Below are 21,526 nucleotides of genomic sequence, written 5' to 3' on the forward strand. Positions count from 1 at the left end.
TTTTTCCCCCCAGGAGGAACAAACCCTGTCAGTCTGAGGAGCCTTTACAGTCAGAGGGCACCTTTCTGTTTGTGTTGCTCCGCTCCTTTCCCCAGGCCCTCAGTCACTGCCAGCCTGGAGTGAGCAGGACAGGGTGGTGGGTGCAGCCAGCCCAGTGCTGCTGGTCACAGTTCACAGGAAGCAGCCACACAAGCATGTTCTATACAAGCCATTTATTTGAAATGCCAACTATATGTAGGATAAAGTCAGTGTTACATGCTTCTCAGCAACAGTAGAAAAATAGAACCAGTGAAAACCTTTTTACAACTGTAATGGTACTCAAAAGAGAAATGTATTGTTTTACAATGCATCACACAAGACTAGAATTCAAGTTTGGAGGTACCTAAATAAAAATACTATTTTTTTTTTAAAAAACACTATGTACAATTGAAGCGTAAACAAGTTTTACAAAGTACTGGTTATGCAGGTTGTAGAAAAAACACTTGCATAGGACATGAAGTCAGTTTAAGAAAGTTTTCTGAGCCTTTAGCATTGAAGGCACTTGACTTTATACCAGTAACAACACAAGGACAAGAAACAAATCCATAATGCTGCCAAAGGCAGGGCTGCCTCCTGGCAGTACAGGTAATTACAGAAACCCCAAGTGCGGTTTTACAAGTTTCCCTCTCAGCTGTTCCCTGTACCCCACAGGGCTCAGCACCACCTCTACCATAGAAGCATAGAATTATTAGAAGAAGGAACAGTGCCTCAAACAGCTTTAGTGTTCTTTCAAACAAACAAAAAAATACCCAACCAAAAAAACCAACCAAAACAAACCAAAAAACCAAACAAAATTAGCACCCAACCCCCTCAAAACCCCCACCAAACCAAAGAAAACCTTAAGACAAACATTTGGGACATTTCAGGACCAAAACCCAAGGCTTTACAAGTACAGGTGGCCACAGCCTTAATTTTCATAAGAGAAAGTCCTTAAGAACAGGAAAAATACAACAGGAAACTGCCAATCAACACAGCAGTTACTAATACACAACTACAGTAATTCCGTAGAACAACAAAACATTTTAAAGGAAAAAATGTGGTTTAGGAATTAAGTTATTCATCCATATATTAAGGAACAGAGGAAGGGTAGTTGGGGAAAAGGGAATAAGAAGTTTTTGCATGTTGCTCACTAAATACAAGTTTGAGCTCTCTCTTTAATAGAACAAGGAGTACAAGTCTCCCTCATTCAAGAAAACAATGTTTATACCTCTATCCAAGCAAAATAGTCAGTAATCTATCATCTCCATCAAATTTATAGGAGGAAAAGGTGTCAATTTCCAGCCTAATCAGAAAGTGCTTCATGTAAACAAGGAGCTTCTGCACCAAAGTTTCAGTAGACAGAGAATAAGAAGTAGCAGGTAGCACAGGTACACATGTTGTGTGAGATGTAGTATGAACACTGGCTTCTGAATAATGCTTCTAAGAAAAGATGGTTTCTCCCCTCCCTCTGCACATCCAACTAAATAGGAAATCCTATGCTGCAGTAAAATAATCCAGTTCCAGTAATTCAACCAATCCTTCTTTTCCACTTCAGATCAGCTGCCATTAGCTGCCATCTTCTTCCCAACTCAAAATATACAAGTGAAAACAGATTGTCTACATGGCCTGATTGTCTTTGTGGCCTCAGAAAGACTTGTCTTTCATTCTGCACCTACTTTTAAACACTTGATTCTTTTTTGAATACTGCTCAGCTCCTGAGACTTCAGAAGCAATTTAATATTCTAAAACGCAGACGTGTCCTCCCCGAGGCATTTCTCACCAGCTTATTCCAAAGCCACAGCATTTCATGATTTTCCTCAAACCATAACCTCAAACCTTCATCAGCCACGCCCCCACAAAATTCCAACTTTAAAGTTTTATCTGTGGATCTCAGCCCCACCTCTGTCCAGGTACACAGTGCCACATCAAACTGTGATAACTGAAATAGTTTTCCTGAAGTACATCTATCAGTTTTAGGTAAAAATAAATTATTCAGAATGATCAGTCTTCTGAGGACAGCTCTAACTTTTTAGTAATTAAGCTGCCAACACATACATGATGCAAGTGCAGGGAGTTTCAGGGTTCTTGTGTGAGAAGAAAGTTAATGCTTCTGGTGAGGTGGTCTCATGCTGGCAAGGATGAGACCCTCATGTGCGGTTACAGCTACGCAGTCAGACAGCACCATGCTCGATCTTCACAAGAAACCCCATGAACCTCAGTCACCAACCTGCAGCAGCACCATCTCCCCACTGACACCTTGCATTTAACAATGTTCTACACTGCTGTCCCATGGAAATCCCACATATGGGTGATGAAGCCAGGACCACCAAGTGCCTCGACTGTGGGCAAAAAAACAGCTTAAAAAGGCTGACAGAGGTAAAAAAGAAAGAAATCTCCCCTCACCCACAAGACATAACCTGCACAGTTTCTGTTCCAATCCTACACCACGTTTTCCATGGCTGCATCTCAAAAGGAGCGTCTGCAGAGCTTCCATGGAGGCAGGAGGTCTACAGATGCATATGCAGGAGACACAGCATACTTTAATGAAACACATTAGCTAAGAATCTGCCATCAACTGAAACCAAAAGTAAAGTTGCAGCAAGATTTCTGTTAAAACAGTGTTAAGCATTTTGAGCTGCAGGGATCCACTCAACACAACCTTAAAGAAGTCCTAAGGTCACACATGGGACTAAAGTGTTCTACTACAGGGAAATGTATTATAAAAACTGCATTTAAACCCCCCCAAACAGGCCTTTACCAGCAATCACTACACTGCAGTGGCATCAGATCCCTATCCTGAAAGCAATGAATCTGTTGCTAGAACTGCACAGTGAGTATTAAGGATGCACTTCATAACTGTAACCATCCCCCTCCCCCCCACCCAGTGCGTTGCTGAACCCCACCCCAGTGGCAGGAGCCAGCCCAGATCACCATCATTCCCTCCTCACATCCTGTTAAGAGGAATCTCATTTCTGTGCTTTCAAAAAGCAAACTCAGGAAATGGAGGCATAATTTAAGAGTGCTAAAGCTTCACACATGTCATGATGCTAAAAGCAGAGACTCTTCACTGGGATTCTGCTCCCAGAAGAGCTGCAATCATGGAGTCAGCAACATGTGAGATCAGGTAAGGAACACTAAAAGACATCACCAAGAGTGAAGCCCTTTTGTAACCGTAGGCAGGAGAAAGCAAGGCAATGGACAGTCACCTCGGCGCCTCCGGGAGAGGGAACCCTCCCTCATGTTCAGGCAACAGCAAAGGTTGTTGACTATGCCTTGTCTTCCTGACACTCCGACTCAGCAGGAATCCACAAATCTGGTCTTCACTATCCCCATGTATGAGCAGCTGGAAGAACAAGTAGTTACTATCATTTTTATAGTATTTCTACATTTATCTCTGCGTGGGCAAATCAACAATTCTAATCTGTCTAGTAAGTGCTTGTGGGTAATCATGGAGTTCTCAATGGGCACAGCTGAACCAGAAGCAAACAGACTCAAGCTGTCATATTCCAGTGAATTCACTAGAATTTGGACTCCTAAATTTCCCTCTGAACTCTTAAAAACCCAAATGTAATTCTTGAAGTGGGTTTGCTATCTATATAAGGATAAGACCAGCTGCCAAAACTTTTCAAACAAAACATTAGACTGGATTCTTGCTGTAGTCATAAAAATCAGGAAGATTTCAAATCCGAACAAACAAACAAAAAAATCTAACTAAAAATGTAGGTTTTTTGATGTGCTGTTCTTTGGAATTCCTATAATTAAAAAATAAACAGGTTGTTACTATCTCATAAGAAAATACATTTCATAATGTGCAACCCAATGCACATAGGGAATCGGCATGTGAAAGGATAAATGCAAAAGTATGAAAATACAGTCCTTTAAATGTGACATTAAAGATTAACATATTAGTACAAAACTAATACACTAAAATAGATGTGCAGGTGCAAAAGGCTACCAGGTTGTAGAAAAAAGGTACCGGTTTTGTGGTGTGGGTTTTTTTGTTTGTTTTGTTTTGTTTTCTTTTTTTTTTTTAAAGGCTTAATTAAATCTGCTCAAAAAAAAAAATTCCCACAAAATAAAACCAGAAGCAGCATTAAAACAAAACTGATAACATGCTGTCTCTAACAAAGCAATGTATGTACAAAAGAAGTGAGCGAAGCTGAATTTTTCTGCTGGCATGAAGGAATTTGTCTGATAGAAGTGAGGCCAAAAGTTGCAAGGAATGGGATGTTTACAACTCTTAGGCACAGAGAAATAGTGGAGGTTGCTTTCATAGGGCAGATTTTTTGTACAGGAAGTCTGGTTTGTTGGGAGACCTCCTTCCTCTGCTTACTGCATCTTCCCTTTCCAAATCTGCATTTCTCTGTGCTCCATGTTCCAATGGCTCATCATCTGCCAGTCTCCTACTGGGTCTCTCTTCTGGCATTTCAGAGGTGTAGGCAGAGAGCGAAGGTCTGTTGGAAGTCAGCCCATAGGTTAAATCCGTTTCCATTTTTGCTCTTCCCCTGACATGAACAGGGCCATTCCCAGCATTTTCCTGGTTAGCCAAGGCCAAGTCCAGTCGCTGGGGAGGTTGTTCTAAGACATCGAGGTGTATTGGCTCGTTCTTTTGCCTGTGTTGATGCCCATCTTGCGAGAGCAGGTATTCCCTCCTAGAGTCCTCTTGCTTTTTAGGAGATATCTGGGAAGGTAGATAGGCTGACTTTAAGCCACTTGGTGATGCCTTATTGTGGCTATACAAATCTGGGCCAAAATAAATGCCTTGTGAAGGCGAAGGACTGTGCCTGTTGGGTGCTGGAGTAGAGGGTCTGCATGCAGCATTGGAGAAGTCATAGAAGTCAGGATATTCCTGTGGATTTTCTCGAGCATCTATTTTTTGCTCTATTGCATGTTTTTTCCGAGCAGTAGGCATGTGTCTGCTCTGAATACATGAAATGTGCTGGGGTGGGCCAGGCCCTACCTCTGTAACCACCTGGCTTAACTCTGTGTCGACCGTGAGCTCTGGTAATCTTCTGTCCTTTAAAGACATCGCTGACACACCCATGGCAATATCTGGCATCAGGTCATTTAGCAAGGGCTGAGTACACTGGAAAAGAAAAGAAATTGGTCCATGGAAACAAAGACAAAAGCTAAACACGAACTGTATGTAGGATGGTTTTCCTAATCCAAAATGGCATTTTCTTAATCCCTAGCCAACCTTAGCCTGAGAATTTCCTGCACTGTTTAAAGAACATATGTATCCACCAAGCTTCACCTTCCTGCTTGTTTCCTTCATGAAGCTGTTGTGCCACAATAATAACTCCTTTTAAATGCATCTTGCCTTGACTATGAAGTAAAGGACACTGTACTGTTAAACTTCTTAAAGGCAGGCCTGCTTTAAGCCACTTCCAATTACCAAACTAAGCAAGGCAGAATTTAACAAATGGTTTGTTACAGCACAGAGTTACAGTGCAGGGAAGCTATGGAACATGCATGTTGTCACTATAGCCTTCCAAACAGAAGAGTTAAAATTTCTGCTTGCATTTATAATTCTAGTGAAAGGAATTTTAGTAATCATTGATTACTAGTAACTAACAAATTGAAGAAAGAACACAGAACAAAAATATCCCTCATATGAAGCCTATGTTCCTCCTTGCATTATTTATGGAAACATTCCAGCAGAAATATTTCTAATGTGAAAAAGATCACTATATGGTTTCCTTAGGGAAGCCAGTATTGATCAAAAGAGAGAGACATGCAACAAAACCCACCCTTGATCAAATGGTAAACATTTCTAATGTAAAATTAAATATTTAACCTAAAATATAAACAGAAGTGCAATGTATTTAAGACAATTGCTAAAGGGAAAAAAATAAAATCCATGTTTCCATTCAGAACTCAAGGATTAAATCTACATCTAATGTGCAGGTTTTCAGTATGACACAACCTTGCACTGATAGCTTAGTGAAGAACAGGAAATGCTAAATAAAGAATTTGGTAATTTATTTCTGCTGTAAAAAAAAAAACCAACTATGTCTTTATCCAGTATCTTATATTTCATTGATTTCATTGTATCACATTGTAGTTAAGCAATGATAATGATTGCTTTTAAATGCTGTAACAAACCCCTTTGTATTGGCAATTACCAATTTCTGCTTTACTCCTTTTCAAGTATTTCACAGCTGTAAAGCTTTCACGTTCTTCACGTATGTATAAAGGGAACCTGTTTACTTCAGACTACCTACCTGTGAATAGTCAATACCATCATTACTTCTACCTGTGCATTACAGCCTGCAGTCCACTACTGAAGTTGGCTTATGCTCTGCTTTAGTGTAGAGCAAACCACATTTGCCACACGAGGAGCAGCTGAAATCCGGAGGAGACTGAGCAGAGAACTCACTGCAGTCCACAACTTCCTTGTGAGGGGAAGAGGAAGGACAGACACTGATCTCTTCCCTGTGGTCCAGTGACAGGATGAGAGGAAACAGCATGAAGCTGAGTCAGGAGTGATTTAGTCTAGATATCAGGAAAAGGTTGGGCACTGGAACAGACTCCCCAGAGAAGTGATCATGGTAGCAAGCCAGGCATAGTTCAGAAGTATTTGGACAATGCTCTCAGGCACATAGTGTGACTCCTGGGACTGTCCTGAATAGGGCCAGGAGTTGGACTTTTGGTGATCCCTATGGATTCCTTCCAACTCAGGGTATTCTATGATTCCATGATTTCAGAAGCATGAGTGCCACCTGCCCCTCCAAAAATGCTCCTGCCCCTGGAACACTCATTCTCCCAGAGATTAGGATACCTTTGGGATGTAGAATGCTGACAGCCAGTTTGGTAGAAAAATCTTCCCCTAACCAACAAAAATGCTCTTTTATTTAACAAAGCCAACTTCATCATAAGAATTCCCTCTGACTCCTTCTCTAAGGTACTTTGAGTGGCCAGAGACAGGGAGGAGAAATCACAGTACTTACCACTTGTTTCTCAGCTGCCATCACTGCCGCTGCTGCTGCCACTGTTTGTCGCCCCAGACCTGTGGTGTTAGTGCAGTCAGGAGGTGCTGCCTTCACTCCAGGCAAGTAGACAGGCGGAGCAGCTTTGGGGGCGGTGCGGGAGTGGAACAGCGAGTGATTACATGGGTAAGAGAAGGAACGTGAGGGATGTTGACTTGGCACCCTTTGTTTCCAGCCCACTTTGAACTGGTTATGAATAGGAGTTGCTGGTGGGTGGTATGGAGGTGGAGGAGGGGGCAGTGGTGGATGGAAGGCCACAAAAGAGTCCAGTTCTGTAAACATGGTTTCTGCAGTGGGAGTGCTGTTAACACGACACCGTCCAGACTGTCTCATTGTCAGGAGGGGGCTTTCGTCCCCAAATCGCTCATCAGGAAAGAATTTGTGAGGATTCTGCAAAAGGCAAAAACCCAGTATGTAACAGGACAAAGTAGGAAGTCATTTAGAAAAAATCTCCTAAACTAACACTCTTTGGAACTTGAAATGTGCTAGTACTGTAACTACCTGATTGTGCCACCTACAACCTCACCAGCACTCAAGGCGACTACAGCTACCACAGAATATAGATATTTTTTTTTAAGTAAGACAAAAGCATCAGATTCACTGTGTAAGTTGACCAAAGAAAGCATTTGCTTTAACAGCAGTGTATAAACAGAAGCGGGATTTCCAGTTTTCCCAGTCCTGATATGTACTGTGCAGACCTACAGTATTAGTTACCACTTTTTCTCCTTTCCAATTCAAGAATGAATAATAATCTAGGTTTCAAGTTACGGTTCTACTCCTCTTGTCAACTCCCTCTTTGGCAGATTTTTTTTCATCCCCAAAATCTGCATCAGTAAGAACACCCTGAGTGGCAATGACTCTTGAGAAAAGTATCTATACATTGCACTTACACATTTATAAAATCACATACGTCAACTGCAACTGGTGTTTGCACCTGGACAGCTATGAAGGCATCTCAAAGCACTTGTGCACCTGCGCGCAGAGTGCTCCTCTTGCACACTGCACAATTAGGTCAATTCATTATCTTATACAGCAACTTTTCATACCTGCAGAAGTTCAGCAGCAGCATCAGAAAGCCCGAATTCCCGCAGCACACGGATCTGAATCTCATAACTGACTGTGGCACCTTCTCCACAGTTGAGGGCGTACGCTCTCTGCACCTGCTCCGTGTGACGCAGCTCCTGCAGCCGCTTGATCATCTCTTTCACAACGAGGAGATTGGGAACTGGAAGAATAACAGAAAATGGGGTAGGGATAATAGAGATTCTTTTTTGAACTGTGAGACAGTAAGTTTGACTGCAATTCTGAAGAATAAGTCTAACATCAGGCTGCCTTGAGTTGTTTTTCTTTTTTTAAGGAGCATTCTGCCAAGAACTGTTGAACTTACATGTGCTCCATGGAGCATCACTAAGCCACACGGGATAACACACACCATACAAATGGTAAAAGCATACACCACTTTTCCAGCTTCTGCTAGAATGAGCCACAAACAGAGCCTTTTTTTGTAAACCCCTTGTGATGCAGGAATTCCATGACTGGAGGTGGGGGCAGGATATCTTAAATAACAACTGAATGTTCCCTCGTGAATTGTACAGGCCGAGAATTCACTGATTTTTTTGGTGTACACTTCATACTTCTAATGCAATTCTATAATCACAAGACCATAACACCAGTATGTAACTAGAAAAAGTGCATTTTACAAAAGTTACACAAACTGTAAGCCAACAAAAACCTGCTAAAATTATACTGTTTTATGCAGCCATATTGAAATAATTTTAAAAAGCTTTCCAAAAGAAAATAGTGTATAATTTGGGGTATTTATCCTGTTGCAAAACTTTCTCATGCCACTTCTTACTGCTGTTTGATGATGAATGGTATTTCTCTGTGGTCTTTCTGTCCTCATGAAAATGTGCATATCATAGAGAAGACAAATTCAGATACATAAGTCCTGGCATCTGATCCTTTAACAGTTTTACAAGTGCTTATATTGCCATGACCAGATGTCCGTAATGAAAGCTCATAAAAATTAAACAGATCATACAGCAAGAGCAGTGTAAAAACACATTTGCATTACAGAGAAGGAGAAAACCCAACACCACACAACTACAAGTGGTCCTTATTTCACAAAGTTTACATGAAGGATAAGTACAAGTAGTGCAAAATATTCCCCCTCCCCTCAATAGAGTTCCTGTGCTGGGAGGAGGAACGAACCCATTCTAATCAGTCTTCAAGGCTTGGAAATAAGTCCTCCATGCTACCCTCCACACACTTAAATTCTTCTGAAAAATCCTGATTTAGCAGCCATATGTTTAGCTACACCCAGCATTTTGCTAATACTGGAAAAAAAAGGATTTAAGAGAAGTCTGAAGCAGTTCTCCAAACTAGTAGGCATAAAAATGATATCAGTTTTGCATTAAAAAGTGCTGTATTCTCACATCCAGGTTTGTTTCTGGGGTTTTTTACTATTATTTGTTTGAAACACACAGAATAAAGATTACATACATAAAAATACAATTCTCTCAGTTGCAGGATTTCTAATTCAAAGTGAAATTGGAAAATATGTAAGGAAACCCAACCACTTGCAGAACCTGGCCTCAAATTAGAACAGGCTTCAGCACAGGCTGAACTCATTCTACAATAGTGCTGCAGGAAGAACTTTAAGACACACTGCCAGCAGCATTTATGCAAATACAGTCCTCAGGCAGTGGAGATGCCAGGGACAGATGGAGAACAGCTGAGCTGTAAAGAACCCCCTGTTCTGAGCCCAGTCCAAGGGGTATGGAGGTGATGCTGCCCATCTCTCCCCCCGGCAGCTCCTGTGCTCTGTCTACACTTTAGGATGTATTTCTGTACAAGTTATAGGTTTGGTACAGGCTTTAATCTCCTCAAATTAATTAGGCTCCATCTGCCCATTCTAGCAAAGTGGCACTGGCAAAACCAATCAATTCTTCTGCTTAATTACAGAACTAAGCGAAGCAGACAGTTACCGGGACACAATTCCTGTGCTCCAACTATTGGCCAGGCTCAGAGCTCATATCTGTGCTCAAATCAAAGGACTGGCAATAATTCCTACCCATTAAATTGTACAGAACCAAGCTGCAGTGGAGCTTCAGATTGGTAAAGATGTCTCATGCTTGCCAACAGGGAACATGAGAACTTTTGCAAAATATTGGAGACCTCTGAGAACCTGTTGCCTTTCTCAACTTCTTTGGAAACTAAGATTGAGCAAAGTGTTATCAAAGTCATATCTTATAATGAAATATTTTATATTCAATTCATGGTGAGTACATTTATACTTTTCTCTATGTGTATATGGGAAAGAAAGTAATGCACTGCTGAGATGCCACAGCTGTAAGTTTCTAAACAAAAAATTAGTGCTTTTATTGAATTTATCAAACAGAAGTTTTTCAGAAGCTCCCTTTAGGCTTTATCAATTTTCTTCCCAAATCACAAGAAGCAACAGATCAAAACCATTCCTAACACCTCAAATTCTCTTGGAGCAACTTCAATCCATTATTTTTGTCCTGGTTCTAGCATCTGCAAGAATAGTTTATCTAATTCCTTTCAACATAGTTGACTGAAGGGAGACATAACTGACACACAAAAAGTTTATAAAACAGGGAATCGGGAGTAGTGGAGGAAGATGACTGTTTTCTTATTGGCATGCCATCTTTATTGCTTTTCTAGAGACTCCCAAACTGATCTGTATCTACTGAAATGTGATATTTTGATCTAAAAACTGATGCCAAAAGTACACACAAGTTTAACAAGAGACTGCATAAACTCATGGATTAACAACACATTTAAAATTACTAACTACAGAGAAAACACCGTCCACCACAGCATAGCTACCAGCTGCACATGGTTGAAAAGCACACAGAATTTAACAGGGATTATTTTATGTGGTTTCTCTGTTGTGCTTCCCTATGCACTCACTTCCATTGACTGCTAGAATAAGGATTTAGGGTAGACAGACAAATCCTTGACATGATCCAGTATGGCCATTTAAAGGGCTACACATGATGTTCCAAGATTGAATCACCTCACGTTTTGTAGCACGCTTGTTTTTGTATTTTAGCACAAAAATTGCTCTTTGTGGACTTGTATACTGTTGACTTTCAGGCTGTTCTCCACAGAGCTCCCCTCAGCCATCCCACATGCACATAGCTGGCTACACCTACACAGTGTTTCACAGTTTCTTCCCTGAATTTAAATTAAATCCTGGTCATTTAGCTACCTAATCCTGCCCTCCAAAACATTCACTGACCTTTCCAACCTGTCATCAGTTGCAAGTTTTGGCAGTGTATTCTTTATGCACCCTGAGTATTAATGGGACAGGGGTAAGTGAGGAAGAGCTAGATGCTTTGAGAACCCCACCAGATACATTCTTCCAGTCTGATACCAAAGATCAAGTGCATAAATGACAAAATATATTTAGTATCTATTTTCCTGGCTTGCCTATGGGGAATGTCACACCAAGTATCCTGAAGCAAAGAGAGGCCATATCTACTTGCCCACGAAAAGGAATGAAGCAGCTTTGACTTCAAAGCTAAAGTAGATTTGGTAAACTGAAATAAGTGCGTTTTGAATGCCTACTTCCAATATTTTCTAGCATACTAAATTAAGCTGATTTCCCTGTAAGTTATGCTCCTCAGCTTTCAATTTTTAAAAGAAATCAGTATTTTGCCATTTTCCAGCCTCCTGGATCTTACCCATCTTGGACAACTGGTTGTAGAAAACTGAGAACACTGTAGAAAACTCTGAGAACCAAGAGTGAGGCTTCAGCAAGTGTTCTACAGTGTTTATCCAGTCCAAGGTTTTTCAGATTGTTTTCTAACTAGTTACTATGCCATCCTAAACCAGCTAATGTCTTCAGAACAGACCAAAGCAAAGAGACTACTACTACTGATGTAGTGCTACTCTCCAAGGAAATCATAATGTTCAATAGCTGACCCTCACTTCCCCAGGCCCAAGCCCCCAGATCAATCGGCATCGGAAGCAACTAGCAGCCTTACCTGGGATCTCGTTGGCTATGACTGAGGGAGGACTGGTCTGGTTAGTGCTGACTTGCTGGTGGGTTATCATATGGCAGCACTGCGGCACCGCGTTGTTCACCATGTAAAGGGTGTCGGGCACGTTGGACATTCGGACCATCCGCAAACGAACGAGATCCGTTTGTTCCACCATCATCTCATCCAGCACAGACTGCAACGACAGCCACCAAAGCCCTCATGAAGGACTGCACACACCCCCCCACCACCTGCTGCAAGTGCAGTCCCCAGGGCACAAGTCTAGCAATTGCTACACCACAGTAACTTTTACAGGTCACCAACGGTATTTGGCTTTTTCCTCAGCATTTTCTATTCCATTTTCCAGTCACAGTCAGAGTCGAGTCAGACCAAAGAGCAGGTAGGTAAATAAAGTTTGGGAAGGTTGCTTTACTTATTTTGTACCTGCCAGATTAGAAGTGACCTTCTTGAGGCCAGACCTTCTGGACTTTGTTTGAGGCAATTATTGCCTGTGGGTCTCAACACTGTGCCACTGAGTGGAAGGCACGAGTCTGAAAATGAAACATGGTTCTCTCAGACATCTTAAAGAATAGAAAGGGATTTATGCCTACCCTTTTAAGATTATGATTTAATGTTATATGGATTTATTTCAAAATATTGGAGGCTAACAGGGAACTAAAAAAAGTAATCAAATTATTCATTCACAGTTTTTGCATTTCACAATACTTAAACTATGAACGGGAGGAGTAAAGTTATCAGAGACTAAGTATGAGAGTCTTCTCTCTAAGGTTAAACAGCCAAAAGTGTTTTTAAAAAACATTAACAGCATAATATGAAACTAACAGAAACAAGTAGGAATCCCAACAAGGGGTAGGAGGTGGGGGGCGTGTAAGAATGCACCTTTAGGTAACTACTAAAGCACTCCCATACCATATACCTGAAAACTGAGAGTCAAAGCTTTTATCACGTATTCTTTAACACATTTTTGTAAGCTTTAATCTTCAATCCAAGATAAAAAGATAACATTTTAACTGGCTATTCTTCCTTTGCTGTTTTAGTGCCACTTGGTGCTCTAACCTTTGTGCCCAAAATGCGAAGTAGTTTTATTTCTTCCCTCCCCAAAGAGGATGCCAAGGACAACACATACACTTAGAAAACATTTTCTTTCTTAGGCACAGGGTAAACTCTCTGAATTCACCAGAGCAGTGGTCAGAGTCTGTAGGTGATGTGGATGTACCCAGCTTCATCTAATCCTCTTGTTCTGCAGTCACCTGCCCTGCTGGGACTCATGAGCTCTCAACTTAAGTCAGAGCTACCTTAAGTGATGGCATTAGTCAGCAACATAACAGGCTCCCATTCTGCCAAACAGAACGTGGCACGTTCCTGCCCCACACAGCACCAAATATCCTGCCCCTGTCACCAAACATCAAAGATGCTGCAATATCTTCAGTTTGACAGTGCTCATGCAAGAAATTAAATAGGGAAGCTACTGCCTGAGAGGGACACAAAGGACTTCACTCATATGGGACACAAGATATTTATTCCATTTTGCGGAGGATCACAAGATTTTTGGGTATGTTCTGATTCAAACAAGAAGAGGAAATATCAAGAGTCCTCTGCCGAGTGGAATAGCGGTTCTCCACCCAGCTCTGGTGGGAGCTGGGGAGCCTGAAAGACCTGGCACCAAAGTTGCTGACTAGCTGCAAACTGGGACTCTCAGGCTCTCACCTTGCCATCCGCCTGCCAGGAGGGCTGCCGAGGAGCTGGGCCGGCAAACTGGCTGGAAACCAGGGAGGTTTCCCTCAGAACGCTGCTTTGTTTCCGGTGGAATTTCATCAAGATCTGTCTCGCAAACATTTCAATTTCGACAAAAAAAAATTTTGTTGAAATTTTTCTGACCAGTTCTAGAGACTTGAGCCTGATGATCAATCTTGTAAGTCTTGTTAAATTGAAAATGTTAGTATTTTAGGCCAGTACATGTAAAGAGACACAAAACATACCAAAATCTTTCCCTGTTTACAGAACCCCCTGATGAGATGTGACAATAGTTGAGTGCTGCTGCTGACTATTACCTTAGCCTCCTCCACATATGGCGAGAACAGTCTTGGCCGCACATATATCCCAGCATTTTTTTGCCGCAGCCAGGCATTTGACTTTCCACCTTCTGATGTTGGTAGCATGTCTGAAGGAGGAGTGCTAATCAGGCCTCTCTTCATCTTTAAGAATCAAGAAAGAGGTTTATGGTTTTTTAAATATAAATACGGTAAAAACTCGCAATAAATGCATTTTTACACTGAATTTTCTTTAGCCACTACTGATTTTTCTTTAGCCTTCTGACAGATCTAAAGAACAGCAAATTTAACCAGAAAAAGTGTGTTATACATGTATTACTCTCAATGATAACATTTTAGAAGTTAATGCTTTAAACAAACAAACAAACCCAACACCCACTAAAGCAAAAAAAACCCCACATGTGAACATTGTAGCATGTGAAGTACAAAGAACCCAAAAGGTAATTGTATGAGACTGACTTACTGCATCACTCAGTACTTCACTATTCATGGGTAAGATGTGCTCAATGCGGACAAAAGGCAGAAGTGGAGACAGGATCTCCCTCAGCTCCTCAATGTCAAGGTCTCTCCTCTTCACACCTCTTTTATTCACACTGTGAGCAGTACCGCTGAGTAAATTAGGCTCTGTGGGAAGGAACAAGTTTACATCAAAAAGTTTGAATAGGATAACAGGAGTTACAGGGCTTCCAGGAAGTTATAGAAAAGGAAACAAAATTCTCATTTTAAATTAACAGTGCTCATCAGCATTGTTCCAGAAAATTAACAACTGTATGTGGCACTTAGTGCTGTGGTCTAGTTGACAAGGTGGTGATCATTCAGAGGTTGGACTCTATGATCTTGGAGGTCTTTTCCAACCTAAATGATTCTGTGGTTCTATTTCATGCCTTAAAACCTGATATGAACATCCATAGAGATAGGTTCAGTTTATACAAACACAGGTCATTTGTGCAGCTGCCCGTTTTAAAGTGTAAGCCAGGTAGAAAATAAAAACAGTGTTTGGGGTAAAGCTTGTAAAGCTCTATCAAGAGCTATGCTATGAAAACATTTGTACCTTCCTGACAGCAGTTCCCTCCAGGACTCCCTCCTGCAGTTCCTCTACCTTTCCCCAGCAGTTTTCAAAGACTTATTTTCCACAAATTAAGGCCTGAAGAGTCCACTGGGATACATTATTCTAACCTCACTGTGTAGCCCACCTTAGTAACAAGAGTGCCAAGCCCATTCCATTGCTCTCACGGTCATAGGATACCTATTTGTGCCAGGAGTGAGTACTTTCCTAGAGATGGCAAGATACAACGTATGACACACTCAGGTCACTCTTCCTCCCCAGTTAACTGCCTTCACATTTATTTTAGGTATTGTGTCCAACCTGAATTTGACCAGCTTCACTCTTTGAGGAAACCTGTCAAACATACCCATCCTCCTTCAGTTCAGGCAGCTCAAGCCCATTACAATCTCTAATGCTTTGTGGCATTTGAGTGACACCACCACATATTCAGAACTGTAAACTCAGGAGCGTCACTGAGGAATTTAGATGAAATTACCAGACTAAATTCAGCCCTAATCTGACAGAACTTGACACAGCTCTTATTCCTGCCTTTGCTTATCATGTTATCTGATGATCCTGGGAAAGAGAAGTTGGCTGTTTACTTAATGAATGCCACAGAGCAGGAAGCTGTGCAGTTATTCCAAATAAGCAGCTTCTGCCCCAGTCCAGGTCTGTTAATGTTAAACTGGCTCCATTATGTTTTAATGTGCCCTAAGACAAACACTTAGAAAATCTTGTTTTGAAAACAGGTTAATACTTACTCAGATCACCAGAAGCACATCTTTTAACTGACTTTTTGTTGCATTTTGTAAGACATGTCCATGACAAAGCAGTTGTTTTGCAAACAATAACAGCAGATTTCAAAAACATGGCCAGCCCTCCAAAGACAGCAGTCACACTTTACACAGGCAGGTTCTTCCCTTTCTGTTCCCCTTTTACTGTGTGATTGATACTTTGTAGCCTGGATGAACTACAAGCTACTCGCATTTGCTATTTGGAAAATATATGTTTAACCTACCTCCTGTATCCAACAGGTGAGATTGTCCTTGAAGTTACCACTGTAGCAACAATGTGCATCCAGGCTCATAAAAATACATCTACATCTACTTTAGGGAAAACACTAGGGCCATTTTTTGGCTTATTTCTCACCACCATAGATTTCTGTGGGAGAGACATACTCTAACTGAAGTGAAAGGCTGACACTAAGTAAACTAAGAATAAGACTACTGTGAGAAGCCTGCATAAGCACAGGAAAGTAAAAGATACTGCAGGGTTTTTTTTTTATTTGATGAATTAGTTACAAGAAAAATAATTCTGACAGAACAGGAAACCAACCAGACTTAAAATCAGACAGAGTTGAAAGGACATCTAGAAGTTTGGTCCAGCCACAACCACCACCCTCATCCCACACCTCCCCAGGAAGAGTACACAAACTGCCTCTCAGTACAAACAGGTGGGATTCGAATACCTCTAAGGATGGAGATCCCATAACTACTCTGGGCAACCTGTTCCAGTCCCTGACCCTCTTCAGTTTCCTCTCTTTAAACAGAATTTCTTGTATTTCAGTTAGAGAACAAAAACTTTAAAAAAACCAAGTTCATTTGTTTAGTTTTGGCTATACTGTGAACAAAGTAGATTAAATCTCCTTAAGTTACCCCCAAAATAGAACTTTCACAAATTTTGGGTTATTTGATTTAGTACTGTGTGGTTTAAAGGATCCTCACCTCGATCTGCTATTCTCTTCATCAACTGGTGTTCTCCCCATTTAATCAGGTATTTAAGAATATCTTGTTCACTTGCCTGGTAGAAAGAGAAAGTCAGTGATCTGCATATGATTAATGTCACACAAACACACACACACACACACATCACATACACAGGTCTTTTACAGTGCTAAAGAAACACAACTGTAACAAGGCAAGAAGGATTTGCACTTTATGATCTGCCAACCACTTTCTCCTAATATTTTAAGGTAGTACTGCTGGTATATCACCACCATAATTTCTAGATTCATGCCACTTATTAAATCCCTAGGAAGAGGTAAAGGAGTTTTCTACAGAAGGAGAAATTTTATTTACTATGGAAAGTTACAGGTATTAAATTTGAATTACTGAATTTAATTAAAAGGGGCAGTTCTACCTCTGGGGGTTTGGATCTTTTGTTTAACATTACAAATTCAGCATCTGCACAGCCCGGAAAGCTATGAAAATAATCAACCCCACTAGATTATAATCTATGTGAAGAGAAAGATTTTCAGTAATACTAAAAATAAAAAAACTTTGCTTTGCTCATGACTATACACATGTGCTAACCACTCAACATTCTTACAGGAAAAAATCACGTACTGAAAAAGTTAAACTTATCTATGTAAATTCTTAACAACTAGAGTAGGAAATTTAGTCAAAATATACACTCTCACAGAAGATCAATGGTACTGTTACCTGCAATTTCTGAAATGTTTGAGGTAAACAAAACTTTCAAAAAATTCCATTTTAAATAATCTCTAGGATTTTATCCCTTAAAAAAGGTAAGATTGAATGGATACAACTAAAAAAAAATCCAGTCATCTTTAAGTTCTAACAAGCTGGTTGTCATTATAAAGATATCTTCCCTGAAGAGAAATGGCAGCAAAAATCCAGAAGCTTTCTACCTGTTAGTATGATTTTCTCCCCCTAAAAACACACAATTACTAAAGGAAAGTCAGAAAAAAAATAATTCTGCAATTATTGTCAGAAAAGGTATTTTTCTGTCTTTCCACAAAAATAAATTAAGTCTTCTGAATGATTACTAGCTTATTAGCTCCCACTGACTCAAATTAGTATGTATGTTGTTATAGCACATAATTTTATAAAAAAAAAAACTCTTAAACACGCAAGGCAAATGTTAGGTTCAGAAATGCCTTGTTTAAAATAATTTTCATCCATTTACAAACAATTATTAGACTTCTAAGCTATAGCATGTACCACGTTTTGGTTGTGTTACAAGCCAAGACAAAACAGTTTTCTTAATCACTACTTCAATTTCACTTTTTAGGTATTACAAAAGGAGTGCTCAGTGTGTACAAACTCACTCTGGTGAGCAATTTAAAATCAGCTACTCCCACGCATTTCTAGACATGGCATAAAACACCCTGCCCCAAGCAGGACCATCTGTATTCTGCACTGCAGGTTACCTGTAAATAGTCAGACTGAATAGCTGTGAGCAGGTGGTCCTTGCTGAGCTCATAGAAGACCTCCGAAGTCATGACCTGGGTAAACTCCTCACAGAGGAAATGCAGAGCTTGACGATGTACCCACTTGGAACCGTACGGCTGAGAGCTCCACTTCAGAATGGCAATTAAGGTGTCTAGTGAGATGCTCTCAGCAATAATATCTTCACAGCCTGGGAAACAAAGGTAAAAATCAATGATGTTGTTACAGAGGCACTTTGATCCTGAAGGAATAGTACATATGGCTGAATCTGTCATATATATGCAGTGTATGTTATATGACTCCCAGTGAGAGTAAAAACAGAAGTGCCCTACAGATCAAAGTTGAAAACAGGGTTAAATTCTGACTAAAAGTACAGTAATTTTAATAGTGGTTTAGGATTCCAACTACACAGTCATTTATCTTTTAAAGGCACATGAAGCACCATGTCTGCTGGCATGCCTGGATGAACAACTGGGCTAGTCTAGCCCAACTAGAACCTCCTCTGGTTATCTGACTGTTTAACATATTTTAAAGCTGCAAATTTGAATTTGAGTCACTATTGTTTGAAGCAGATCCCCAGAAACCTATAAACTGTAACAAAGGTGGGATTTTCATCTGTATCACTTTGCACATGGACCCTCCTGAGACAGACCACCGTGGACGAGCAGAAATGAGCTGTGACAGTGTTGGTACTCAGCTATTCAGCACAGGATGAGGGCAGCAAAGCATCATTTTCTGACTCACAGCGAAGGCAGGAAGCACTGGCTGGCTGCTCTAGGCCATCAAACTGGTATCCTTGGTATCCAGCAGGGCACAGAGGGTGCAAGGACAGGGAAGCAACCACCATGCAGACTCATGGTGAGTCTGCTACTGTTTCTTTGTACCCACTGCTACATTAAGATTTACTCTTTCACAGGGTACATGTCTTCTGAAGAAGAGACAGGGGATAGTTAAAACTCCTGAAGGGAGATGAAGCAGATTTGGAAGAAATGAGGGGAGATATACTGTGGAAGGGCTGAAAACATGGGTACTTGGGGTTACTGAGTCAAGAAAGATGGTACCACAATGCTGATAACTTGGAGTCTCCAAGACCACTTTGTTAATTTCCTTTATACATCTGGTTTAGCATAAAGATAGCCATTTAAAGGAAAAAAAACCCCTATTCTAGAATTATACACTGCAGTCTCAACCCACCACAGCCACAAAATTACAGCTGTGCTTATGCCCATAAGAGGTCCCCAGACAGTTCAGAGCTGCATGCTTACACTGCAAATTTACTTTTTAGACATCATTTTTCTCTCAATTTCAAGGATATTTAAAGACTAAACTTCGCTGTTTAGAGGTCTGTATCTCATTACTGAGTTCTTGGATAAGCTGAATAAGACAGTGTTTAGCACAGTACTCTCAACATTTTTTAAGATACAGATGGCTCTCCTGATGCTACATATCTTTGCACTCATTGCATACAGGTAAGACACAGTAGCAACAATAAAAAAAAATTAAAAGAGAAATCTTACTTTTCTACATAGGCCAGCATACAAAATATACAGAGTTCACTCCATTTCCATGGCAACTAATAATGTGAAGGATATATTATTAAGAAGAAAGTAGTAACAAGGGAACAAGCTACTTCAAGTAGGAGAGAATCTGTCAAAGAAGCTACTGCTTAGGAGCAAAGTCACTGGAAAGGGAACCTTAAACAGTAAGGTAAAGAAGAAGGTAATAAAAAGAAATAGTTCAAACATGACTGGTTATAAATTTCCCTGTCCTATTAGACACACATATTTGTACCTAATATCATAAAAACCCCAATGTGATAATTGTAAGAACAATATTCTGCCATTAAAATTTACTAAACTTATTCAGCAATATGTCTGAATGCATACATAGTTTTGGAAACACTCTTTATTTAATTTCTAAAGCAATTTATGGGAATAACATCTATCCCCCCAACAGTAATAAATTTTACACCAGTTCATATTTAAACCAAGCTTTCCTCAACAAGCACTTGGATGATTTGTTTTTCACATGCCTGATTCACCTGAGAAAAGGAAGACCATGTATCAATGCAGCCACTGACAGAAGGGCTAGAAAAAGCACACACATTTCTGAACAATGCAGTACATGCAGCACTAGGCTGTGCATCCCCAGATAGACTCTTCTTTTGCTTTTGACAAAGGAGTGAGTGTTAAGTCATGTTTCAACACACCTCCTTTGTCCTTTACCATTACTGAAGCAATATGGCACTTCTCAGAGCTACCTGTTACTATTAGGTTACATATTATCATTACTACTAGTAGTAAGAACAGATGCCTTATTATAGATATTGACCTCTAACCTGCATGGCACACATTAACCTAAAGTGAGCAGTGAACAGGCAGCAAAGATGGGCTGGAGGCACTCGGAACATCACCACAGTCGTCACCAGTACAAATGAGAGTAGAGGATTAGAACTGCTCTGAAATGGAAATACACTCTGTGAGCTGAGGTACAGGTTAGACAAACTGTCCCCTCTAGATGGGGGAATTCCCCAGATTCCTAAAGGAATCTTTCTTAAGTATTAAAAAGGGCTGGCCAAGAATCTGAGAAACAGCATTAAACAAACAAATAACACAACTACTAAACCACCCAAACCCCAACCTATCATCAAAAAAGCTTAAAATATTTCAGCATACATTAAAACCTGAATAAAGGAAGTCTGAAGCTTTCTACTTCAGGATCCATTTTTACTTAAATACTTAAGGGTTCACATTATATTTAACTTAGTCATGTGAGTCTCCCTCATCTTCCTTTTGGGGCTCAAGAAAGGAAAATGTTAAGTTAGCAACAAACCTGGCATCGGTGAATGAAAGTTAATGACTAGCTGCAATTTGTTTAAAAGATGAGTTTGACTCCCATGAATAAGAAACACAGTTGTTTGAAACAATTCTTTAGGGTCATCTGCACATTGCACTAAGCCTTGCCCTGTTAAATCCTAATGCAACTTTTAGCATGCAATTATTCTTTTTGCATGCAAGATGACTTCAGCAGACACTGCATCCCCCTGAGCTCTAAAGACCACAGGTAGGGACTGTTCCATTTCAAAGGCAGTATGTAAACCCACTCCTGAAATCAGTCACCAGGAAACTCAAACTGCAAGAGCAAAGTATTACCTCAAAGTGAATGCCATTCCTAGTATTTCATCTGACATTTATTTTTTAAA

At 40.4% G+C, this 21,526-nt stretch overlaps 1 protein-coding gene and 1 long non-coding RNA gene across 3 annotated transcripts in view; one reads left to right on the plus strand and one right to left on the minus strand.

Annotated features, from left to right (window-relative positions):
* Positions 1-197: 197 nt before the first annotated feature.
* BTBD7 (BTB domain containing 7) overlaps positions 198-21,526 on the minus strand; it is a 55,946-nt gene continuing 34,617 nt past the window's right edge. The window contains exons 4-12 of one of the 2 annotated variants that reach the window (XM_032691038.1): positions 18,306-18,514; positions 16,858-16,933; positions 14,552-14,712; positions 14,089-14,232; positions 13,745-13,858; positions 12,023-12,212; positions 8,054-8,232; positions 6,969-7,397; positions 198-5,104 (exon numbers count right to left, since the gene is read on the minus strand). In XM_032691038.1, coding sequence (XP_032546929.1) covers positions 4,289-5,104; positions 6,969-7,397; positions 8,054-8,232; positions 12,023-12,212; positions 13,745-13,858; positions 14,089-14,232; positions 14,552-14,712; positions 16,858-16,933; positions 18,306-18,514 — 2,318 coding nt within the window. In that variant the 3' untranslated portion in view covers positions 198-4,288. The remainder of the gene's footprint in view (positions 5,105-6,968; positions 7,398-8,053; positions 8,233-12,022; positions 12,213-13,744; positions 13,859-14,088; positions 14,233-14,551; positions 14,713-16,857; positions 16,934-18,305; positions 18,515-21,526) is intronic. The other variant, XM_032691039.1, reaches the window with a different exon arrangement.
* LOC116788306 lies at positions 18,412-19,757 on the plus strand. Its single transcript, XR_004357592.1, has 3 exons — positions 18,412-18,474; positions 18,894-19,182; positions 19,635-19,757. It is a non-coding gene; the product is annotated as an uncharacterized LOC116788306 (long non-coding RNA).

Source organism: Chiroxiphia lanceolata, chromosome 6 (assembly GCF_009829145.1).
Source record: "Chiroxiphia lanceolata isolate bChiLan1 chromosome 6, bChiLan1.pri, whole genome shotgun sequence".
Lineage (NCBI taxonomy): Eukaryota > Metazoa > Chordata > Aves > Passeriformes > Pipridae > Chiroxiphia > Chiroxiphia lanceolata.